Source organism: Xenopus laevis, chromosome 1L (assembly GCF_017654675.1).
Source record: "Xenopus laevis strain J_2021 chromosome 1L, Xenopus_laevis_v10.1, whole genome shotgun sequence".
Taxonomy (NCBI): Eukaryota; Metazoa; Chordata; class Amphibia; order Anura; family Pipidae; genus Xenopus; species Xenopus laevis.
The window spans coordinates 99,955,008-99,982,044 of record NC_054371.1 but is presented as its reverse complement, the minus strand read 5'-3'; the positions used below and the strand labels follow the sequence as shown (position 1 = coordinate 99,982,044).

The window sequence follows — 27,037 nt, the reverse complement described above, 5'->3', positions numbered from 1 at the left end:
TGACTCAAGAGACTATTTGCCTGATCACTTGTTTGAATAAAATTCACTTTGAGCAATTGAGTTTTGATGTTGTGGCCTCCCCATTATTTGCAGTCATCTTAGGTCTTCTGTGGCTTCGTAAGCATAATCCTGTTATTGATTGGGTCTCCGGAAAAGTAACCTTTTACTCTGAACTTTGTGAAACGTCTTGTCTACAACCCCTTGGGAAACAGTTATGTGCAGTGCCTTCAAGTATCCAACTTAATCCTCTTCCGGAACAGTACCAAGAATTCGCAGATATTTTTGACAAGAAAGGTGCGGACATATTACCTCCTCACAGAATATATGATTGTCCGATTGAACTTTTGCCTGGCAGTCAAGTACCCTTTGGACGTATTTATCCGCTATCCGAGCCAGAACTAAAGACTCTGAAGGATTATGTGGACGAGAACCTGGCCAAAGGGTTCATAAGATATTCTACGTCCCCAGCAGGAGCTGGTATTTTTTTTGTAGGGAAGAAGGATGGTTCATTAAGGCCATGTATTGATTACAGGGAATTGAACAAAATAACCATTAAAAATCGATATCCGCTTCCTCTTGTTCCAGAACTGGTACAACAGCTTCGAGGTGCAAAGATTTTTTCAAAACTTGATCTGCGAGGAGCCTATAATTTAGTGAGGATCCGCAAGGGAGATGAGTGGAAGACTGCTTTTCGTACCCGATATGGGCATTTCGAATATCTGGTTATGCCATTCGGGCTTTGCAACGCGCCCGCAACATTTCAGCATTTTGCAAATGATGTTTTACGGGACTTTCTTGATATTTTTGCAGTTGTTTATTTGGATGATATTCTTATTTTTTCACAGTCACTTCAGGAGCATCGAATCCATATGAAAAAAGTCTTCACTCGTCTCAGAACCCATCGTCTGTATGTGAAATTAGAGAAGTGTGAATTTGAAAGAGAATCTGTGGAATTTTTGGGTTTCATCATCTCGTCTAAAGGAATTCAAATGGATCACAAGAAGGTCTCTGCCATTCTGGACTGGCCAATCCCTACTAATCGCCGGTCTGTTCAGAGTTTTATAGGATTTTCAAATTTTTATAGGAAATTTATCAAAAAATTTTCTCAAATTATTCTTCCTATAACTAAACTTACATGTTCCAATAAAAAATTTGTTTGAACTGACGAAGCACAAGTAGCCTTTTCCATTCTGAAGAAGACTTTTACTTCTGCCCCTATTTTGTGTCATCCTGATCCAACTCTACCTTTTGTGGTTGAGGTAGATGCATCAGAATCTGCAGTGGGAGCCATTTTGTCTCAAAGAACTACAGTCAAGGAGGAGCTACATCCTGTTGCTTTTTTTTCTAGGAAATTGAATAAAGCGGAACAAAACTATGATGTCTCTGACAGAGAACTGTTGGCGATTAAACTCACATTTGAGGAATGGAGATTCTTGCTTGAGGGTGCTAAACATCCAGTCATCGTATATACAGATCATCGAAATCTTGAATATTTACGTTCCGCTAAACGTCTCAGACCAAGACAGGCTCGTTGGGCAATGTTTTTTATGAGATTCTGTTTTCACATTACTTATCGTCCAGGTAGTAAAAATGTTAAAGCTGATGCCCTTTCTCGCATGTTTTCCACAGACCCAACTCCAAACTCCTCTTCTGAAACAATTCTGAAATCAAGTAATTTTTTCTCTCTCCTTCAAGAATCTTTAATGGATCGTTTAAAGAGAGCATCATCTTCGGTACCTGATGTTATTTCCGGTCGATATTTCTTGTCTCGAAGGTCTAATTTATTATTTTTTGGAGCAAAGATTTTTGTACCAAGTGAGATTCGGCTCGATGTTCTCAAAACTGTTCATGATTCAAAACTTGCTGGTCATCCTGGTATTAAAAAGACTATTATTTTAGCTAAAAGATTCTTTTGGTGGCCAACTTTAGCCAAAGATTGCACGGCATCATGCGAGACTTGTGCTAGATTCAAGAGTCCACGTTCCAAGCCACTGGGGTTACTTCAACCTCTTCCTATCCCAATGCGTCCTTGGGGATCCGTTTCAGTGGACTTTATTTCTGAGTTGCCACCTTCACAAGGACAAACTACGATTTTTGTTTGTGTCGACAGATTAACCAAGATGGCACATTTTTCATCATTACATAAATTACCTTCGGCCGCAGTCACGGCTGAAACTTTCATTAGAGAGGTGATTCGTCTACATGGAGTTCCTGATGAAATTGTGTCTGACCGTGGTGTTCAGTTCACTTCCCAATTTTGGAGAGCACTATGTAAGGCACTTCAGATCAAAGTTTCATTATCCTCTGCCTTTCATCCACAATCTAATGGACAGACGGAGAGGACTAACCAGACTCTTGAGCAGTATCTACGATGTTTTTCTTCCTTTGCTCAGGATGATTGGGTAACGTTATTACCTCTGGCAGAATTCTTCGATACAACAATCACCATTTTTTGCAAATTTTGGTCTTGACCCGGCTATGTTTCCAGCTTCTGTACCTGAAGTACCTGTTCCTGCAGTCCAGGATCGCCTTGCTTTTTTGTCTTCAAATTTCAAAACTCTACAGGAGACAATGGCCAAGGCACAACGTGATTATAAAGATTATGCGGACCGTAGACGTTCTTCGGGGCCAAACTTCAAAGTCGGAGATAAGGTATGGTTGTCTTCTGTAAATTTGAGACTAACTTGCCCTAGTAAGAAGTTGGGTCAGAAATACCTGGGACCTTTTTCCATTATTAAACAGATTAATTCTGTTACATTTCAACTTGAGCTACCGTGCTCTTGGAAGATACATCCTGTTTTTCATATGGCTTTTCTTAAACCTGTGATTCCTAACATCTTTCAAGAATGGACTATTCCTCCTCCTCCTGCGGTTTTGGTTGATGGTCAGGAGGAGTTTGAAGTGGAGAAAATTTTGGATTCAAGATTTCGAGGTAAACAAATCCAGTATCTTGTCAAATGGAAGGGTTATGGTATGGAAGAGAACTCTTGGGAACCCGCATCTAATCTCCATACTCCCAGTCTTCTTCAGAGGTTTCATCGAGCTCATCCAGAGAAGCCAGGTTCGTTTCGCGTCCTGAGGCCGCTCCTTGGGGGGAGGCACTGTAAGGCCACTCACCGTTGTGTGGAAGGGATGTCTGGTTCTGTCCGTCCTTGCAGGCAAGTAGTTTGTCGCAGTCACCGGCGAAAGCGCGCCTGTGCGTCTGTGCGCGGGCGTGCGCATTGTCGCGCGCGCGTCTTTGCGCGCGATGCGTATGTTCGTGCGTGCGTTGCGTCGCCCGGCGTTTTTGTGCATGCGAGTTCACGCCAGGCCTATATCAACTCAGTTGACATACAAACAAACTGCTAGGTTATCTTAGTTCACTTCCAAGAGACCCCAGCGTTATAGATTTGATCTCCTGTTGTTGACCCGGCTATTCCTGACTCGCTTGAACTCTGCCTGCACCCGACCTCGGCCTGACTTGACTACGAACCTATTCTGCCTGCATCTGACCCCGGCCCGAGCCCGTTTATGAACCTGAGCTGCCTGCCTCTAACCCGGACCTGTTTGACCTCAGCCTTCATACTCCTGTTACTTCGTTTGGACTCTCCGGCCTCTTTTCACAGCGCATTCTTCCTGTTCCATCCTCAGGTTAGTCTGTCGCTGGTGAAAGCTGCTTGTGAGCCCTCTTCTACTAACTGATCCGCATAAAGCCTTATAGACTTTTTCCTACTCCTGATGCCAACTGCAATAGACCCGAAGAAAATGAACCTATAAGGCATACTGAGGGAATCAAAATACTACCTGCATGGACCAAGGACTATGTGATGTAAATAATGCATAATATTGCTTTAAGATGCATACTGTTTAATTGTTGCTGTTTATTACACTTGCCCAAATGCTTTCCTACTGTAGGGGGAATATGTGGTGTTTATACAAAGGGCCTGTAGGTTTTATAGTGCACAATAGTTATATTGAGTATACTTAGTACTTTCTATACTGCTTAAAAGTATATGAGTTTAAGTTACTGTTGAAGTGTAATGGCTGCATGAACCTGTTAATAAAGCACTGTTATACTCTACTCATCCTCGGGTACCAAAATATAACCAAAAACAAAAGAATTTTAAAGGTAAATGAAAAGCACTTGCAGAACAACAGCCATGGGACAAAGGTGTTCCAGAGATATTCATTTAGTTGTTGATATTCCTGAATTAGTGCTGTATACAATGTAGGCAACAATGATGGGGCCCTATAACACATTGCTACACTGTGTTCCACACTGTTAAAGTTTATCTCATGATACTGATGCAGTGAATACATTTTGGATCCCATGTGTATAGTCTGCATTGCTTTCAGTGCAAAGCTCTAGTTCTACTGGGTGTGTCAATTATATTTTTGCAAGTGGGAATATTAGAATATGATAATGTATTAGGTCTGTATGTGCTTAACCTTTGGCTTACTTCAGATTATTTCTGAAGGCGAAGTATAAGCAAAAGTGATTTCATCTTAGAGTGGGGGTAGTAATTACTTACTTGGTAGATATATTAAAATATCTGAAATAAAAATTGTTTATATGTTATTCACATTATGCAGCAGATTTATTAAGGGTCGATTTGAAAATTCTAATTTGAATTTTCTAATTTTTTTTTATGGTCAAAACTGTCAAATTCGACTAGGGAGTTATTCAAATTAGACTATTCACCACCTAAATCCTGGCAAATTGTTGCTTAAGTCAACAGGACTTTTCGGAGAAAAAACTCGAATCAAGTTTGATCGAATTTGACTTGAATTTTCGTGTTTCAATTCATCCGAATTCAATTCGATTTTAATAATAAATTGGTTGAATTTCGATTTTATGGGAGTTTAGAGGAGTTTTTAAAACTCACATGATTTTGAAATTCAACCATTGATAAATGTGCCTCCTAATGTTATCCCTAAAATTACAAGAAACTTATTAAATAAACAATAAATATACCTATATACAGTATGTGAATCACTATAAAAAATATATAAATATTTATCAGCAGTAATTATCAGCAACATTTTATGAAAATTCAGTAGTAGGGTCAGAGCAACAATCTGCACCAAACATTTTTTATTATTCTGTGTGTAGGCAGAGATCATCAGACTTTTAGCTGCTGCTTGTCAAAGCCACCATTGAAGGAAAGATTCATCACTTACTGCAGTTCTTTTCATCTGATCCGTCTTTACAGTCTCGACTATTATCACACTCTGGGTTTTGCTTTACAATGCACTGAGTGTTCTTGCAAGCAAAAACATGAGCTGGGCAACTTCCTGTGTAAAAAGGCAGAATTTGAATCACTATGCAGTTAGTCCAGTGCAAGGGAAAGGCTTGGCATGCTGATCATCCACCTACAGTGAAAAAATAGTGATGCTAGAAGGGTGCAAGTAGGAAAAAAGATAAATGAGTGGATACAGAAAAAAACCCAGAAAAAAACAGAGATAAAGACAAAAAATGCAAAAAGAAAGCTCGTTTTAGTATTGCAAGAAAATCACATAATTAATTATTAGAATTAATGAGATTATAAAAAGGGCAAAAGACTGAAAGTGGGTTACAAAGTTAAAGAGGGAAGCATATCTATACTGTATATTAAATCATCATTAATCAGAGCCTGGGAAAGTTTTTACCTGACTTGAGGCCTATGGAGTAGAAGGACAGCCCGTGGTTATCTAAAATGATGATAAGAACCTGCTCAGGTTAAGCCACATATTTAGTTTACAGCAATGAGACATGGGATAGCTATTATACAAGTAAAACACCCTTACTGAAAAGAAGGAAGGAAGTTTTTTTTTTACCAATTTCTCCTGAGGGTTGATATACAGTATCAATCTCCAAAAACACTTTATTAGAAAATAAAGTTTTTTCCTGATGATCATATTTTAATTAACATAAATTACACTTGTAAAGCATATTTTGTAATATCATTATTTCCATTTTCCATTATGAGTTCCATTATGCACCAACAAGTTCTCAATACATCGCATTACATTGGAGATAAATTAATTATGTATAAATCTAAAAACATGCATTCATGAATCCTTTTTGACATATCATCTTCTTAGAGGTCACATTTGCTGAGATCTGAAAAACTTGTGGAAAGTTTATTATAGCAGGATGCACCCCCTGGTGTTCTCAAATTTACAGGACACAGATAGGGTTGCAGCAGTGCGCTCCTATGTACCAGGAATATAGTGCTGCCACTGCAATTCTGAAAATGTGCAAAGAACATGGTGATTTGCACCCTTTTTTGCAATTTGAAACCTGCTCTGCAAGTGTTTTTTTTATAAAATCAGTTAATAGCGCCCCTCCAGTAGAATCAAGCATTAAAATCCATTTATTAAAGGGGAGCTGTTACGCTAAGCAATAATACCGAATTCTATTTTATCATGTTGGTCAAGTAAAATAAACTTTACTTACATCATATAAATTACTTAAATCTTCAGTCTCGGAATTCACAATCACAACAAGCAGGTGCTATTTTGTGAACACTGTTATTAAAGCAAGCTTTGCCTCCTCCCAAAATCTTGTTTGTTTGTCAGAATGGGGGGCTTGATGCACATGCCAATGCACTCACTGGCTGCACAATTAGACAATGAGGAGGGAGAGGGAAGGTGAGGAGTGCAGCGAAATCTAGGATGTGCAGAATGGAAAGTGAAAGTAATTGCCCACCCCGAGGGACAGACAATATATGATTGACAGCTGAGATTTTTAAATTAGTTTATAATAGGTATGGATGTCTTAATAAAAAAAAAATATTTGTGTTTCGTGTTCAATTTGTAAAGGACTTTTATTACACAGCTTTTTATGTCTGGTTGACAGGTCCCCTTTAAAAGAGCAGACAAATGTTTTATATTTAATTTTGAAATATGACTACGGCTAGTCGTGTTTCCCAGGTTCCCTTAGTCATGGGAATTGTGCTCTGATAAACTTCAGTCACTCTTTTCTGCTGCACGGCAAGTTGATATAACCCCTCCTTCATTTTCCTCAACAGCTCCCTGACACCTGCATTTTTAAAAATACTCCCATGCCCCACCTAATGGTAGATATGAGAAAAGCACTCAATAGTAAAAATCCAAGTCCGGCTAACCCATTTTGCAACTCCTTCAGTTACATTGAGTTGGAGAAACAATTGTTTATTTGAAAGCAGTTCCATCATGAAGTGCTGGCTCTTTATGAAAGCACATGACCAGGCACAATGACCTGAGATGGCTGCCTACACACCAATATTACAACAAAAAAAATACATTTATTGGTTGAATAATAATATTTTAAATGCTGGAATGAGTCCCTTTAAAGTTTAATAATGATGTATCATGTTCTGTTGCATTAAAGATTTTATTTATATAATATTTCAGATTTTCAGGCAAATGTAAACATTTGTAATTATGAAAGTATCCCTTTAAAAAATGACCCCTTATAATATCATGATCATTCCTATGAAAACATAATAAACATAATTCCATAATTATTTAGAATTGTATGTAAAAACTAGCTATTATATCCATTGTATGTAGAAGGGCAGGTTAAAAAAAAAGTTTACTGCTGTGCTCAGACATCAAATACTTTAACCTTCCTTCAGCTGTTATTAGAAAGAGAGTTATTGTTCTCCCATACAAAATGCCCATGTACATGACGGTCCTTAATCATCTCTCTGTAATTTTCAGCCTTCTCCTTTTTTAATCATTTTCTTCATTTACTTCAATCGCTCTTGGCATCTGTAAAAAGAGCCGCTCTACTTTGCCATCACTCGGATTACAGGGCTATGTTGGCTGATAATCAACTACTTTGCCACTCCTAAATTGAACTTGTAGCAATTAACCCTACTTATGGAATATATTAGACAAACATGAGTAACAGAATAGGGCCCAAGAAACAAAGTATGGCCCAGTCATATGAATGGTTTTTTTTTTAAATTAACGGGCTTAGGGTCATTAACCAGTTTAATGTCAGACCTGGCAGTTATACCTCCCTGACTTATTTGCACCCACAGTTGGGCAAATAGCAAGCTTCTGCTGTGTGCAAGAAGGCATAGCTTTGGGTATTTAAAGTGTGGCCAGAAATCAGCTTCTTGATAATAATGTCCTGGCAAACTTCTTATTTGCAGCCAAAAAAATGTCTAGTGTGGTAAGGTTACCAAAGAGCCTTGAGGAGAGTTTTCAATTTTCTCTGTCTATGCCAGTAGTCACTTACACTGTCACACTGCATCAGTCATGGTAGGCACATACCATGTTAGTGTAAGGTGTGATAAAGGCAGACGAAGGATAAGGATTGGCAGTAGATAAGTAGAAAAGACATTTGAGGATTTACCAGAAATGTTGATCAATCAGTCAACATATAAAAACCTTAACCTCCTCATAGGGTTGACAGCTTTCCTGGAAAAATATAGCCGCCTTCCTATATTTCTGTCTTTCCTTTCTATTAATTGGCAAGAACAAGCTTGATTTGCATTTGTTCCCAGGGACAGGGCACTTGGTTCACAACTGGATGTCTACTTAGTCAACAGTAGTTTCCTTGGTGCAGCCAAATTATGTTTCCTCTGCTGCATCCAGCTGACTTTTGGAGACACATATCAGGGATCAATGAGATTGGCATGTCTAGCAAATGTTAGACTGAAGCAACACAGCAGTAAAAAATCTCATAAAACTAAGAAAAGAACTAATAAAAAAACAATATGCTAATCAAATATATAAACAAACTGTTTTCCTTTGAGACAGAAAACAAAGGACATATTTTTAAAAGTCTAGAGTAACAATGACTGCACACTGATTCAGTGCAAGAAGCATAAACAAGAAAATTCTTACATCTGTCTTTAACCTGTAAAACAATGTGGCATTAAATCACAAGATAGGAACACATAAAGGTTCAAAAATTAAATTAGGAAAGATGATCAAGCTAAAAGTACCTCAGATTTATAATAGATTAGCATAAACTGAATCTTTTTTACATTTTATATTAAGGAGACTAAAAGGCCCAAAAGGCTATTGTTGATAAAGAGTATATAAAAAAAGGCTCAGGCATATTTTTCTCAAACTACACAAAAATAACTAAAATCAGTGGCCTATATTTGTATGGCATATATTATCTGAAATGCTTGCAACATGGCGTTTTCTGTATAAAGGCATCATACTCTCATTTAAAACATATATTTCTTAATGGGACTAAAAAAATTCAGATAATGCTAGATAAGTTAACATCAAGTACAAGGTACTGTCTTATTGTTACAAATAAATAGGAAATCGGTCAAGAAATAAGACGTGTACGATTAAAGGGGAAGTAAAGTCTAAAATAGTATCAGGCTAGAAATGCTGTATTTTATATACTAAACATAAACATGAACTTACTGCACCACAAGCCTAATCAAACAAATGATTTATGCTTTCAAAGTTGGCCACAGGGGGTTCACCATCTTGTAATTTTTTCATACAAACTTTTTCCAACTCTGCAGAACCAGTGGCTGCAGCAAAATAATCCTCCAAATAGAATCCCAGTTTATCTGTTTAAATCTGGCTCCATGATCTTTGTCCCTGCAACTGGAGTTGGAAACAGTAAAGGGGATGTACAGGGGTGATCCTGGCCCCTCCGCCGCCTGAGGCAGCAGCAGTTTCTGCTGCCCCCCTCCCCCGGAAATTTGCTCTTAAAGTACCAGGAGCAGCATTTTTGCTGCCCCTGGTACCTAGTGGGGCGCTGCTGCCTCAACTTGCCTCATTGGCGAAGCACCCCTGGGGATGTAAAGGCAAAAATGAAATCCAATATGAATCGCTACACAGTCGCCAACTGCTTTACAGGGGAACAATTAAAGCTACTTGAGTTCTGCATGGCTGGAAAGTGGGGGGGGGGGGGCGGGCTCGGGCTCCCCTACTGTTCATAAGTATGATTGTTTCCCTGCAGAGCAGAGCAGGACATCTGACAATTCCTATCCAAAGCAGTAAATGAAGGGAGAATTTCACTGCATATAGGTTTCTTATAAAAACGGTACAGATTTTTTAATTAAAGTATATTGGTGATAGGTTTCTTTTTAATTAAAGAAAGCAAAAATGGGATTTTATTTTTTGCCTTTAAATGCCCTTAAAAGGACATGGAAAGATTTAATTGTTGGAAGTGCTAATTTGTTAGGAACAATTCCAGTGAATATAAATACTTTTTTTTTGTTTCAGACCCCTGCACTGACTTCATGTGCAGCCACAAGGGATCCCTGGTGATTAAAAACAAGCAAAAAAAAAACAGAGATGGTGCAGAATACGTACCCCAGGCGTATGTGTTTTTCGGCAAAGAGAAAAACTTGACATGGGGTCTAAAATTAGAAATTGTATTAACTGGTAGGTGCCTAACAAACTGCTCCCCCCTCCATTATTTAACTTTCCTTGTCCTTCCTTTTCTTGTGCTCTGTAAAATATTTGCATTCCTGTATTTTAGAGCTTTCTGGATAGTGGGTGTCCACTCCCACAATAATGCTGCAATTCTGGATAAAATGCTGTATTGTGGGTAAAAAATGGTGATTTTATAGTAAAGATACCAGATGTTTAATAAAAAGGTAACTGAGGAATATGTGTTCCAACAGAAACAAACTGGGCCTGTTTTTTCAATCATAAGGCACAAAGTTCAGTTTTAGAATTATCTATCCCATTGATCAATTTATTAAATATTATTAAGTCTTAACATTTGTTAGTTCCTTGACAATGTCATTGTACATCTGATTCTAAGGGATATGTAGTAAAAAAGAAAATTACATATAAACAAATATAACTAAGTGTACCTGTAAGTACAGCTGAAGAGATGTTTCCAAATGTGGGTAGTGGAATAATGTTCCCTCTTAAGAAAGAAGCCAGGCCCTGTCTAAGAAGTTCTTCTATCTCCTCGTTGCCAGGGAAGTGGATGGAAGCAAGGAACTGTAACTTTAAGTAAGCTATAATGCTTTCATTTCCTTGTCTGCAAAAAAAAGTGTTTGAATCTGAGAAACAGAGACAACAACATCTGTGCTATCAGAAATGAGATAATATTTATGTAAATAAATGTCTCTTAACTATAATTATTGGAACTATAGCGGTAGGTTGTTTGTTGCTCAGAGGGATGTATGCAGTTTTGTCAGAATAAATATACCTTTAGTGAAGTACACAAGATTGAAACATTAGTTACTTCTATATCTCATCTCTCTATGTTCCTGGCTGAAAGCTCTGCTCCTCTAGTTGCACCCCCACTACTACTGCTGTTTCCCGCATTAAAACACTTCTGTCTTGCTGCTCCTTATATTTGGAATGCCTTTCCTGAATCTCTCCGGAGACAAGTTTTCAGAACTAAACTCAAAGACTACCTCTTGGAACACTCGCATGACACATGAACTGGGAACTGGCACTTATATGGCAATGTCACACACTGTAACCTGCAGCGCGCAATACCCCTTCAAATTGTGTCTGTAAGTTACCCTGCCATTTAGACTGTAAGCCCTACAGAGCAGGAACCTCCATCCTTTTGTCTCCTTGACACTGAGCACTTAATCTGTATTTAGGGTTGCCACCTTTTCTGGAAAAAAATACCGGCCTTTCTATATATTTATCTTTTTTCCCTATTAATAACATTGGGATTAACCATCATTTTTACCGGCCAGGTGGCAACCCTATCTGTATTATAACTATACTTTATATTTATGTGAATTGTATTTTTATAATGTACTTATTGGTATTTATTATTGCAATGACCCCCTGTTTGTTCTACTAATTTATTGCTCTATTGTACAGTGCTTTTCCCTCAAGAAGCGCTATACAAATAAAAAAAAAATATATGCATACGTATCCACAAGCCTGGTTGCTCCAGTTTCTAGCTTGCAGCAGAATTAAATCTGCTTACCTGTATTGTAAAATTGTACATCCAACATAGATTTCTTCTGCAACAGTGTTCCTGAAACTGCTTCTTAACTACAAAAGCATTAGAGAAACACAATGACTGTCCTTCTGTTAGAGGTTCATACAGTTATATACTTTTTGCATATGGTGGGATGATTATTGGGCAAATATTAATTTCATTATATTAAAATGATTATGTCAAACAAAGAAGTATTAGAAGCTCTTGAGTATATATGGGGCCATGTAGAAGTATTAGAGGCTCCTGAGTAGACATGGGGCCATGAGCATCCTTCGATGCATCTAGCATCTAGCTGTAGGCCTCACAGGCCTGAAGATGGTCAGTGTTTTCCTAGAATAAACACCACTATTTATTAATCTATAGAGACAGTGTTACACAGTAGATGATAATTTTAAAAAAGTAATATGTCCAGTTATTTCAACTTTTAAACTGCCAAAGTGAATTAGTAGAATCTGTTATGAGCTGTTTTCTACTGTCTAATAAGACATTAATTTACAGGATTGAAACCCACCCTAAACTCAACCTATAAATTAAAGAGAGGAGACATCACTCTTGAACTTCTCCCACACTTAGAGCTTTAATCCCCTCTGCTTTCCAGAAAATCTGTGCAGTGCCCAACATAGAAAGGAGAGGAACTTCAAGTCCCTCAACCCCTCTCCTGAGCGCCTGAGCTCCTGAGTAACCATTACAGTGCTCAATCCAAGCAGAACATGTCATCATAGTAAATTCTGGCTGTGTTAGTCTGCATTCTTTAATTGCATGAACTTTACATCGCATTTGTGCAGTTTGATGATGTGTCCGAGGGAAAATGTTCCCCAGGTGAAAGCTGCTATTTGTTTAAGGGAAATGTAATGGCGCTGGCAAACAGAGGGGATGTACGCAGTACAAATAATGCCATTTGGGTGGGGGAGATGTGCCCAACTTATATACATGGTAGGAAAATGTAGGCTTTACATCTCCTTTAAGGGGTGTTGAGGGAATAGTCCCTGTAAGTCAGAGGCAGACTGTCATGATTTCATCTCAGGAATAACATATACAGTATTTGTGTCAAAAAAACTAAACTATAAAATAAAACATATGTGTGTATATCTATATCTATATCTATATATATATTATATATATATATATATATATATATATATATATATATATATCTCAGATAGCACCTTTCACATAGATGTATTGACATCTGAATAAGCTATGAGCAGGTTTATTGTATATTTGCACTAAATATTAATCCTCACATTAGACAATACTGGCTTTGACTTACATAATAATACATGGAAAACATTCAATATCTGTGTTAGCTATAGTAGGTACTTTGCACTTACCAGCCTCTGCAGTGTATTGGTTAATGACCTGTGGTACAATGAGGTTCTATTCTGTAGACTGGCATCATACTGAAGTCCTTGTACCTCCAGAGTATGTGTCACAATGAGGCTATGAGTTGTTAAATACACTAAAATGGAGGTGTACAGTGATATTTAAATTGTTTATCTTAACAGAAGAGGTAAAAGAATCAGAATAACATAGAATATGTTTCTAGAATAATAAAGGTACTTTTACACTATAGTTATAGGATCCGTTATCCAGTTCCAAATTATGGGAAGGCCATCTCCCATAAACTCTATTTTAATAAAAATAATTAAAAAAACAAAAAACTTTTTTCTGTAATAATACAGAACTACTTATTATTTAAGGATAAACAATTATATTGGGTTTAATTAATGTTTTAATGATTTTTTTGTAACTTGAATGGAGATTCAAATTACAGGAAGATCCCTTATTTGGAAAACCCCAGGTACACTGCATTCTGGATAACAAGTCCCATACCTGTATACTGTAGACCTAGCCAAATGGCAACTAACAGTAGCAGTTGTAACTCAGGCACTTCAACTTACTTATTAATAATGCTGCTGTGATGCTGATGATAACACCTCCAAAAAGTAGACAGGCTACAGTCCACCTGCAGCAAGGTGTGCCTAGAAAATTGGCCTTCTGAACATTCAGCACTGGCTCAATATCCACATTCTTCTCTGCCATAGTAACAGGAGATCTACCAAGGGAAATTACATAACTGTTGCTTATGCTCATGTCATCTCATTGTTACCTTATAACTCTATGGAAAAGGCGTATTTAACATTGCAAACTGTATATAGTTAGCTGCAGTTACTTTTTCACTAGAAGCAGCAACCAGATCCATAGTTTTGTAATAAAACAGTGCAAAGTACAAATTTGTCAAGCAAGTAAATAAAGCATTTGCTTCACTCTTATCGGATAGTCTCTTATAATGTATGATACGGTATTACAGGGCTGCTAGTTTCTGAAAGAAAGTTGAACCACATGAGTATTATGAAATATAAAAAATATAAGTCCCCAATTAAGTAATGACTTAGGCTGAGCAATAAGATCATATGTTGTTGGGCAATTTTCAAAATGTGAAATCAGCCCAAATGTTCAAAATAAAATTTGGTAGATTTTTTTTTTGGCAGTTCTGAACCTTCACCTTAACCCAATAAGCAAATGACAACAGGTTGCTGTTGGTTTTTAACAGTATGTTTGGGGATGATGTTTTAGCATATAACATTGCATTAAACAAAGCAAATTAATGGGAAGGCTGTCCTTGGTCACTGTACATATGGTTACCAATTCCATTTTATTATGCTAGTGGTAGTGCTAGTAGTGAAAAATCTATGTTTGATCTCTACTTAAGTATTTAAAAAACAGCTCTGTTTACAGTCTGCAGTTGTATTGAGGCTGACCATAGGGGTACAATAGGGTCTTTGTTAAAGTGTTGTGCTGTTCGATGGAAATACCTAAATTCCAGACATCTCCTCCCCTCTGCTGCAGATTTTATCACAGGCCAAGAAAAAAAGAGGAATTATTGCAGATTCACCTGCTATTGGGAACTATGGGTTGGATCTATTAACTGCACAGAGCAGTTACAGACCAGCAAGTAACATTGCAAACTCACATTTTTACAAAACTGTGGTATATGGGGGCAACTTCATACTGTAATTTTATCTCACTCAAGATAAATGTAAAGAATTTTATTATTAGATTGAAAAGGCTCGACAAGTTAGAACTAGAAGTTAGAATTAGCTGACATAAATTTTTTAAAGATGTAAAATTATATATTCTGACACTGCAGCCAAATAGAGGAAGCATGTCAAAGTGTTGGCATTATATCACAGGAATTCTGTCCTTAACCTGACAGAGTTAAATTAAACTTAACAAGACATTATGTGGTCAAAAAACAGGACTTTGTTTGGTCTGGTTCCTTCTCAACAATGATATGATTCCATCTGATATCAGTATCTGTTGGCTGGACTAGCTAGTAGTTATTTTTACATTAATTAACTCTGATTGGGTCAACAAGTTTACATGCAATTCTAATTATTACTATTATTTTATATTTAGAGACACTAGTGAAATGCATCCATTGACTATATGAGGCATGGTGAGTCTCTGCACCATACAACTTATAATAAATTGAGATTAATTGACTATGTCTAAAAGCCACACATAACTAATAGAGGAAACATAACTAGGTCATTATTGGTCACTTACTGTCACACTTGCTCAATTAAGCCTAATCACCAAATACATTAATTTGTGAACAATATTGACAGATATCTAGTGCCAAATTTGCCTTTACATGCACTGTTCTAGACTTGCAGTATCTGGCAGTGTAACCAGATAACTGGGGCACCGATCAATAACAGACCATTTGGTCAATGATCATATTCAATAAGTATTTGCAATCAAATAGCCATCCTACCATGTTTTCCATCATTTTCAGTACAAGCAATTGTTGAAAATCAGATTTAAATTGGGTCTTTTTGAGTGTATGTTCCATGAATTTGGATATTATAGCAGATTGGCTTACAATATGTCAATAAAAAAGGAATGATCTATCTTCAGATATATAAAATTGATTAAAAGGAGGGAATCTGACTTCTGTCAGTATTTGAATTTTTATATAGGAGAAAAGAAAGAAAGTATCCCCGTCTTTTTGATCAGAAAAAACACACAAGAAAATATATGTTATCACTATATCATTTGATTTCAGTTAAACCATTTGATCTCGTTATTCTATATATATTGGTTCCCCCCTTGTTAAGTAGTCCCACAAAGTGCTAGTGCTTGACCTTAATTAAATAGCATTAAATAGCATATTTGCACTTTAGTTGATTTACAAGTGAATTGATCACAATCTGTTGGCACTTTATCACCCTTATTGGTGTTTTAGTTGATTTTTAGTAATTTAACAATCAATTAATGTTAAATGAATTGTTTATGAGTTAGAAATTACAAAGCATACACAATATTTAAAAGAAAAATTAATTGAGTCCTAGTTTTATTTAGTAAATTTTTTGCAGTGATGGCCTCTAACGGTTGAATAACATAATTATGCCAGATGTAAGGCTTGTGCTGATGTAGAACAATAACATTGTACCTTTAGGAAATCTCCAGTAACTACACTAATTAATACTATTGTATAAATATAATATAAACTTATATTTTAAATTTATATCCATTGCATCTTATTCAGACCGGACTGGAATACAAAATAACCCCTGACAATTCAAGCACACAGAGGCCCATACAGCCCCTACCAGCTCACTAAATAGTGATTGTCTGAAGCAGAGCTTTTGGCATTTGCCAGAACCTACAGATTTGTAAAGCAAGGTGGAAAGTATAAGTGCAATATAGATAAAGTATAATAATAATATTGTGGCCTAGATTATTATGAAAAGTTTGTTTTATCCATGTGCATATTTGTGCAGCCATGGTTCCATTGACAAGATAACCCCTTTGGCAGCATTGGGCAGCTCTGTATTCATGATGGGGAGGCACGTAGGTAACCCTCCCCCCCTCCTGTCTGCTACCTTTCCCTTGCCTGGCTAATTTTATGAAAAACGAATAAAACAGACTCATAAATAGAGTCATACTCAACACTGACCAAGACTTCCAGTTATGAATATTCTATGAAAATGCTATCATACTGCCTAAAATTATGTTGAACCAGGCACATTGTTAATAAAAATATAAAAATATTGTGGCCAGTTAAAGTGAACTACCAGGTTTTTGAGAACCTTACGTCGCAACAAACTATTCACCTCTATAAAGAGGTAAATAAAATTGCTTTGTACTAAAAAAAATTATGTCAAGAATGTATGCATATAGATGGTGTATGCATATAGAAAAAACCTTGTTTTATTAATTGTTTTCTAAATTGGTAGGTTGGCCAGTCATGTTTTTTACTATAGTGTGAGTAATACATTCTTGTTACAATGTTTATTTTGTTTCAGTTACTGTATACTATAGGGATTATTTTTGGAGAAAGTTGCTGCAAAAAAAGCACTACCATTATTTTAAACCAAGATTTATCAAATTAAAGAGACATTTGAAATAAACACCTCACCAACTAAAACCCGTTGAGCTACTAAAGACTTTTAAAATAGTAATACAACCTTTTTATGTCACTGTTTATGATCCCAAATGATTTGCTTAGTATATGATCCAATGTACAGTACTTTAACAACAAAAATGAAGCTTTGCATATGTTGAACATAATTATGTTTACTTATATAGCCCCCTGTTTTTTACATCAAACTCTTCTTTAATCAGAAAATAGGTGATCAGTCAAACCAAAAACTGGGCCAACTATGGACCTGATTGCCATGCAAACTAAATGGTCAGATGACTGCATTTAGGCCATACAAGTCAAATTATACAAATAAACATAAAGTAGGCCGAACATGGTCACCACAAGACACATTTTATCATATCATTTATTTTTAAATAATTAATAAAAGTACTTTTTGCTTATTGTGTGAATAGAACATGTAACTGTTTTACTATTTTTTGAGGCTGAGAAAAATAAAATTAGTTTCTCCCCTTCAATGTTAACTTATTTTAGAAAAAAGTCAAGCTGAAATTTGAAAGTTTGTAGCAGAAGAAATGTTGCTCATTTTCAATGAGGCTAAAAATCTCCAGTTAACTTGGAATATGTATAAAAAAAAGTTTTTGAAATTTTCAGAAACAAATCTAACAAAACCAAGATGTCTGTTTAGGATATATTTTATTCATATTACTAAATCCACAGCTTAAAATACTGGAAGGCCTATTTAGCAAAATCAGATTTGTGTAATGTTAAAGGTTTTAACTACTTCAAATAAACTTGAATTTCCATCAAACTGGAATGTTTGTTTAGTTTTTAAAAAATCTGAATTTAAAAAAATTTGATTAAATAAAATTGTGGAAAAAACCTGAATACTTTGAATTTGTAACAAATACTTTATATTTGCCATAGACAGCTCCCATTGACTTCTACATCAACTCAACAGCTTTTAGATTCGTAAGTTTTACATTCGCATTGTAAAAAGAAAATTTCTGTTAAAAAATATTGTACATTTGAGTTTTTGATAGCATAATTCAAATTCAGGAGTTTTAGTGCAATGTTTAAGCATGGCAAAAAGTTTTACCTATGTTCATGAACTTTTTATAATATTATTGTATATTATGTATACATTAATACCTCAATGGCATTGAGGTAATTTAAAACAATGTTTACAAATATTACAAATATGTAACTTGTGCGGGCATGAGATATTGAAATTTTAAACCGGTCATTCTGAGATGCAGGTATTTGCACTACCTAAAGTCACAGACCATAAAGTGCATTGCTACACATTCTTTCACATTTTGCAAATGATTGTAATATAAAACCTTAGACTGCAGCTGAATTCCTCTTGCTATATAGCTCTACAGTCTACAGTTTATGAGCTGACAATTTGTATTTATGCACACAAGGGAAGCTTATATGGAAATATCACAAGGATTTAGGGCCGATAAAGGCAAAAAGAACATTGTGTACAAGATGAAATGAGTCCTTGTTGAAACCTGAAATCTGTCTTAACCTTTGATTTTAATAAAGTACATATATACACTTTAAAAGTTTCTTTACATAATATTTTGGTTACAGTTCGATGTGATTACCAAATCTTTTCTATTAATTAAATTCAGCTTGTTTACATTTATATTAACTTTAAGCACTATGCATACAGTGATATTCTGAGATGATTTGCAGTTCGTCTTCAGTTTCTATTTTTGTATATTTTTTTAAATTATTTAGCTTTTTATTCAGTAGCTATCTCATTGCTAGGATCCTATTTACCCTAGCAACCAGGCAAGGGTTTTAGTGAGACACCAGAAGATGAAAACAAAAAGTCCTGAATAGAAAAATAAGCAATAAAAAGTAACTAAAACTGTAGCCTCATAGAGTAATAGTATTTTTGTCTGCTGGGGTCAGTAACTCCCATTTAAATATTGGAAAGTAGTCTGCTACTTTCCAATATTTAAATGGGAGCCAATATAAAAGGTAAAAAATAAGGAGGTTGGTAAGAATAGGCCATTCTATAACATGCTACTGATTAACTAAAATGTGAACTACGCCTTTCAGAATTTATCATGAACATGATAAATCCATCTTACCAGATGCCAGATGTGCAATATAAATGAGACCTTCCTAGAGATAATAATAATAATAACAATAATATAACAGTATAACTGCAATTTATAAACAGGGAATAATCTATTTTATTATTTCTTTTAGAAAGTAAAATGTGTGCACATTGCTTGTAGTGCATGCAAATTTTTTTTTCTGAATAGTTGCTTTAGTAGAACAGTAACACTATGGTAACAGGCATTAAAAGGCTTTAGCCAAGACAAGCTAAATTTTAGATCTTGTTCATGTTTTATGAATACAAATATCTATTCTAGAGCATGGACTTTTTCCAAAACTATGTTTTGCTCTCATATGTCAATATCTCTTTAAGACACACAAGATGCACTTCTACTTAAACAGGATATATTTTTCCTGGTCTACAATTTTAGTTTATTTTGTGAACATCACTTGTCATTACCTCTTTTTATCTCATGAATTTCATAATGAAAAGGTCATCTTAATAACCAATGTATTCTACATTCTACTCTCTAATAAAAGACTGAACTGGTCACTTAACTCAAGAATTGCCCTTTAATCATCATGGGGACACTGGTCCTGTGTCTCAGCTATCTTGGAGTGATTGTGAAATAAAACCTATTTTCAGATAAAAAGAAACCTTGAAGCTAAATATCATCAAACAAAAGGATGAGGCAGGATCTGTGGCTGCCATATTATGATCCCAGTCCTTTCAACATCAATTGCTTTTGTTTGAGAACAGAGAGTGAACTGAAAACCCATGGGAACTCCTCTTTGGTACAAAATTTTAACCTGTTTAGTTCAAAGTATATTTACCAAGAAGCCCTATGGGAGTTTAAGATGACCACTGACAATAATCAGTCTGGAACTGGCTGCTATCTTTTAGCATGTCCCAATTCCTGGGAAACATTCACAAAAAAACTGAATACAAACGTGAGCACAAATGTGTTTATAAAAAATGTACAAAACATTTTAATCTTTGTCTAAGTTTAATTGGTCAAATGTGTTTTTTTTATTAGCATGCTATGTATGTTACTGCTATAACTCTCTTACATAGGCACCCATCAACCAGGATATCGTGCAGCTCTAAAAGCTACAAAAAGATTGCCTTCCATGGAGCTCTATATATATATATATATATATATATATATATATATATATATATATATATATATATATATATATATATATATATATATATATATATATATATATTTACTGGATATAAAACAGTTGTTTTTTTTGGGATAGGTTAGAATTAGTCTGCAATGTTGCATCTAATAATAAAGGTTAAGGGGCAAATTTACTTACCTTCGAAGTTGAGCCAGTGTTGGCTTCGCCAGGCGAAGTTTCGCCAGGGCACTGCTAATTCACTAAAATCCGAAGTGAATTTTCGCTAACGTTAGTCACTTTGCCCTTTAGTAAATTTGCCCCTAAAGGTCTATATTATACTTATGGACAGGTAGGACATTACAGTGCAATAAATAGTGTAAATATTCATGTTATGTTTACCAGTATACTGTGCTATGCTATTTATTCCTTACCTGCTATATTGCTATACCTGGTATTTCCTTTAAAACTGTATATACCGTATGTTTCCCTACAATAAGTATAGTTCTCCACTTAGCATTATGGCATTATATTTTGCATATATTGTAGATATTTTGTAAGCCTTTCAGCAAGGTACAACTAATGTATGTGATTTAATAGCTTGCTTTTACATGGCATATTTTCATTTCTCTATGGGATTATTTATTTATACTGGCATTTCACAATGGTCCTATCTCTAACTTACTCAATTTAGAATTTTAAAATGAAGTAGCACAAACATTATTTTTGGGCCGTGACACATATTTCTAAGCATTTTTGTTTGATTTAAAACAGTGTATACCAGTTGGCCAATCCTTGTTCTCCCTTACATTGCATATCATTACTCATAGTACACAAGTGGTTTGATCACTCTGTCCATTTTCTTTAAGCAAGTGTCTTTCACTCAAACTGTTACATTTTCCCGAAAATTTGCTTTGCGGGAAAAAATCAGATTCTCGTGAATTTTTCGAACATCATCCGATTTTCACGATTTTTCCGTAATTTTCACCCGAAAAATTTGAGGTATTGCCTGAAACCCAGTGCACATCAAAACATCATTGGTACTTCTCCCATTGACTTATATGCAACCTCGACAGGTCTGAGATGACGGATTTTCAGATTCAGACTTTTCCATCCTCGGGGTTTAATAAATTCCGAAAAATTTGTGATTATTTTTAAGTCTGATTTTATTAAAAAAATCATGAATTTTTCGGGATTTTTGCATTCAGGTAAATAACCCCCTAAAAGTTAACTTAAACCCCTTTAATAAAGGAGAAGTAACCTCCCCCTAAAAAACAAAAGCCCCCATCCACTGCCCTCCATCAACCCCCTCCCTCCTCACAAAGTCCATTACGTGAAAAAGCTGCACTGTATGTAAACCTAATATATAAAAGCAGAATAGTGCAGAGGCACCATCTTCTGTATCTGCAGTTTTTTTTCTATTGGATTACCAACTCTAAGATTTCTGGTGCATGCGCAAGATAGTCCAGGATTAGTTACTGCGCATGTGCCAGAAAAATCTGTCCATCAGCAAAGCGACAAAGGAAGATTAAAATATAAAGAAGAAGCATCTATATGTCAGGTTTACCCGGATGTGACTTTTTCTTGTAATAGACTCTGTAGGAAGGGAGGGGGGCTGATGGAGGGCAGTGAATGGGGGCTTTTGTTGGTGGGGGGTTCTCTAGTTCTCTTTTAAAAATAGAAAATTAGAGTTAGACTACAAGGATAAATCACACCAGACACTTTATATTCCAAGGAATGTACAGTAATTTCATCAAGTTACATAGTACATTTAGGTTGAAACAATACAAAAGTCCATCATATTCAACCCTTCCAAATGAACCCCAGTGCACGTCAGGGTTTGTGATGATCTTAACAAAAATGACATTTTAACCTGATGAAAAAGCTGTTGGAATTATGAAGGCCCTCTTAAGACCCACTATCTTAAATATCTGATTAAACTTCTATATTTCAGGGTCAATCCAAGAAAGTTCCCATGTTTGTGACTGTAATATTCATATCAGAGTATTTTACTTTGTCCTGTGTTGAACATACAAAACATACAATAACTGGCACATTAGGAATAGTACTGTAACAGCTAACTTAAAATTACTTCAGTGCTGGCCATTGTACAGCTAGCACATAATATATAGATAGGTATTTTTTGTGGTGCTTTTTTTTAACCAACGTGCATTTCCTTATTCTATATATTTTTATACTGCATTCGTTGCCAAATTTTATGTCAATAATTTAGGCACAAGTTGGCTAAGCTCCACATTAAGCAGCAGAGGATAATGTAGGAAGTAAAGATGTGTATGGCAGACTAACCATGTGTCGAGCCTACTGCGCACTGGAGTCCAACACTTGACACCTACAGTTTTGACTATACTTTAATCAAGTATACCTGTTTAGTTTTACTGTAAAGTTGTGTATATAACACCCAAGAATACTGCATATACTGTAAAATATATCCTTATAACTAATTCTTAATTATGTCATCAATTGTAATCAATGCTTGGTTAATTGTGCCACTGTTTATCCATCAATATTGTGTCGGGAATCCATGCCTGATCTCTGTATATCGTTAGTCAAACCAAAGGGACTTGCCCCAGTTCCCAGGCAATCAACAAACAAAAGGTTATATCCAAAGATATATGTCCCAAGGCTTTTCATTAGTAAAAACAAAATGTTTATTCAAGATTGCATTAAAATATTAGATACATACTGACCCCACATGGTCCACCTTACGCGTTTCGTACCCTCCGGGACTTAGTCATAGGTGTCTCCACTGCTTATCCAAACTTCATCCAAACAAGTTACAAACACAAGGTGTGGCACATAATTTAAGGGCCAGGGCACACGCTGCTATTTCGGGAAATTAGTCACCCAGTGACAAATCAATTCTTCTTTGGTGACTAATCTCCCCGAACTGCCTTCCCACTGGCTAGAATGTAAATGGCGGTGGGATGGCAGTCGGATCGCATCGGCTTTCTGAAGTCGCAAGAAGTTTCCTTGTGAGGCAACTTCGGCCGACTTTGGAAAATGAAGCACTCCGAGTGCCATCCCGCCGGCGATTTACATTCTAGTCGGCGGGAAAGCAGTTCAGGGAGATTAGTTGCCCATAGAAGAAGCGATTTGTCGATTGGTGACTAATTTCCCGAAATAACAGCGTGTGCCCTTACCCTAATGCATAAACTTATTAGTATAACTATCATTTCAGTGACCTGTATAAAATGATCATATATAGTATGTCTTTGTTTTGTTAGCATTGCAAAATTATCTAATTTCAAATACATGAAAGCCCGAAGAAGAAGAGATTTGTTTGCTGGGCAAATAATTTCCCGAAATAACAGCGTGTGCACTTACCCTAAAGCATAAGCTTATTAGTATAACTATCAGTTCAGTGACCTGTATAAAATTGCCTGAAAAGAATCGATTGTCGCCCAAAGAAGAAGCGATTTGTCGATGGGCGACTAATTTCCCTAAATAACAGCGTGTGCTCTTACCAGAAAGCATAAGCTTATTAGTATAACTATCAGTTCAGTGACTTGTATAAAATCTTCCGAAGAAGAAGCGATTTGTCACTTGGCGACTAATTTCATGAAAATAACAGTGTTTGCCCTTACCCTAAAGCATAAGCTTATTAATATAACTATCAGTTCAGTGACCTGTATAAAATATTCCGAAGAAGAAGCGATTTGTCACTTGGCGACTAATTTCATGAAAATAACAGTGTTTGCCCTTACCCTAAAGCATAAGCTTATTAATATAACTATCAGTTCAGTGACCTGTATAAAATGACCATATATAGTATGTTTTTGTTTTGTTTACTAATTTCGTTTTCTTTCCATTTAAGGGGTTTATTGGTGGATTGATAAATAAGATGTATAGTTAGATGAATGAGAGCATCACCAGAAAATTAAGCATTGCAAAATTATCTAATTTCAAATACATGAAATTGTTGCTCAGAGCTCTAGAGGATATTGGGTACTACTTTAGCTTTGGCTCCATGTCATATTTTATGCTAGGTGCTCCTCATGTTTCTGTTTCTGTGCCTTCACTGGTTTAGTTATAAAATGTAACATATTTTATGGTCTAGGCCATAAAGGCTTGGCAGACTCATTACATTTATAATACAGCTAAACAATAGTACAGATAATGTATAATGATGTTCAGTCGAATTCTGAGAGAGACTTCTTGAGATATCCAATCCAAAATAAAATTGTAATTATCTACTATTCACAGTCACACACAATATGAAACAATTTTCCTGCCTGTGTGGTTTTGGAGGGTAGGAACAAACCAGAGTTGCCAGAGGAAACCCCCACCAACATACGAGAACATACAAACTTCTAGCCTAGCACCCCAGCACTACAAGGCTGCAGTATTATCACGGTGCCATTGTGCTCCCCAGCATGCTGCTATTGATGTTGCTGCTTATGGAAATGCCATTATTTGCCCTTCTAGCCTTAAGAGGGTATATGGCCTGACCCCAAATAAAAACATAAACATTTATAGAACTTTATTTCTATGTCTGCTAGGGAGGGGGGAGCCTAGACAGACAGCTCAATTAAAATAAAAAGAGATAGACAGTTTAAATACTAGATTTCTACGTTGCTATAAGGCTGCTTTAAAAAATAAAAGGGTATAATTTCACATCAATATGTTATATCATGTTCTTATAAGTAACATTTATTAGATTTTTTTCTCAACATTTCTCTAGATGTTTTTCTCAATAACTAATTAATTCTTACAAAGCACTATAATTAACTCTCTCACTTTGGGCCAGATTCTTTTGGTTTATCTCATGAAAACTTAAAAGAAGTCTAAGGGGAATTCTGGAATTGAATTAGTACATATGTTTTTCTTATTTACTTCTGTAATCAGTAGTAGTTCAGTAATCTGTACTGTTGTCTCCAGTGCAATGCACAGCTTTACATTCAGTTGTGTGTTTAATGTTATTCTTCAGATTATGAACAAACTGAAGGACAGAGCAGTCAATCAGATCTTCCCTTTACTCTAATGCTTAATCAGATAACTAATCCAATATCTGGCCTCTTTACCAAGCATTGTAATTGGATATGTAAAACATGAACTTTGCTTTAACATCACATAAAATATGTAATGCTGGTACAACATTAGCTGGGATTACTAATAAAAACTCTAAAATAGTAGAGAAAACAGAAATGGACTCTGATTTTAAGAGTCACATCAAACTTGAAATAAAAAGGCAGAACAGGTGCAATAAAGTACCTATATGAAACATTATAACAATAGCAATATTCTTACCTATCCTTTTGGTGTTTGTGCTCAGTTTACTGGTGCCCCCTTTGTATCCTAAAAGGGTAGTTCCTAACTCCACAGCTATGTCCCATAAAAAGTCAGCTTCTATATTGACTGTCTCTGTTACTTGAGTCGATCCTTTTTGTCCTGAAAGGTGAAGGGGGGTGGAGAGCTAGTGGGCTTATGAATATTCAGAGTTGAGGATTTCCTGGATTGGCTGCTAAAAAGAACAAATCCCCTTTTTTTTGGAAGGTGGGTGGAGGGGAGCACCTTTGTCATGGAATAAGGTTTATACATAGATGATTTGCTTGTCTAAAGGAAATATACTTTTATCAAAATGCAGATTACCTATAAACATGTAGCATTTTCATAACTGAATCTTTGTCTTCATTATATTTAATAGTATTTACTTAACACTTATGCCTACCTGTGCTCTCACAAAGGAGTGAACTGTTCCCTTATGCCTGCTGCAAATTTTTTAGGGCAATGCATGGATAAGATTGTAGATTGTAAGTAGTGCAGAGAATAAGTTTGTAAATCTGAACCTATCTGTATTTTTATACTCAGAGGTAACCATATTTATTGCGATACAATAGTACAGTAGTTAAAAATGTACCATAATTTAATGGCACTAATGTGTACTTGCATTATATGGCAATAAAAAAATTAGTTATTGCTTTTGTTAGCATTTCTCTATTTCAAATAGACATGAATACTTTATTTGTTGTGCATTTTCAATAAAGTATTAAAATACAGGTATAGATGAATGTGCCTAATTTCATTTTTGTATCTTTTATGAGTTAGACCTGACATACTGCTTACTTTGTACCTCTATGTCATAGAATGAAAAATAGAAGAAGGCTTGCTGGGCTTGGTACTACTAGCATTCTTTACAACACAATACTTTACAGAACCTTTACAGAACCTGTCCTTGGTGTTCCAACTAACAGTTTATGTGTTCATGTTATCTTCTGTTCAGCATAGCATGTATGGCTGGTATTTATCCCCCAGACAGCCCTTAGGGCATGGACACACATCCGTTTTTACAACGCGGTTTTTAAAAAAGCCGACCACCGCTTAAATGCGCTAGTTAGTGTGCCATTACCTAAACTTGAAACCGATTAGCATATTTACACGACGGTCTGCTTTTTGTAAAAAACATGACGTGGACCGCCTTTGTGTTAGGGCCGGATTTTGATGCACAGGCACCCCTAGGCGTGTGTCCTAGCACACGCACACCCCCATGCAATCGCACGCTCTGGAGCACTGGGGAGCTCCACGTCACTAGTGCTCCTCAGCAGGCGGTTTGGCAGCAGACT

At 35.9% G+C, this 27,037-nt stretch overlaps 1 protein-coding gene across 1 annotated transcript in view; it reads right to left on the bottom strand.

The window, feature by feature from the left end:
* The window catches only part of tmprss9.L (transmembrane serine protease 9 L homeolog), a 91,704-nt gene extending 65,835 nt beyond the window's left edge, over window positions 1-25,869 (bottom strand). The window contains exons 1-7 of the mRNA XM_018253950.2: window positions 25,725-25,869; window positions 13,759-13,913; window positions 13,189-13,316; window positions 11,843-11,910; window positions 10,755-10,927; window positions 5,629-5,670; window positions 5,161-5,274 (exon numbers count right to left, since the gene is read on the bottom strand). Of these exons, the coding sequence (XP_018109439.1) occupies window positions 5,161-5,274; window positions 5,629-5,670; window positions 10,755-10,927; window positions 11,843-11,910; window positions 13,189-13,316; window positions 13,759-13,900 (667 nt within the window). The 5' untranslated portion in view covers window positions 13,901-13,913; window positions 25,725-25,869. The remainder of the gene's footprint in view (window positions 1-5,160; window positions 5,275-5,628; window positions 5,671-10,754; window positions 10,928-11,842; window positions 11,911-13,188; window positions 13,317-13,758; window positions 13,914-25,724) is intronic.
* Window positions 25,870-27,037: the final 1,168 nt, after the last annotated feature.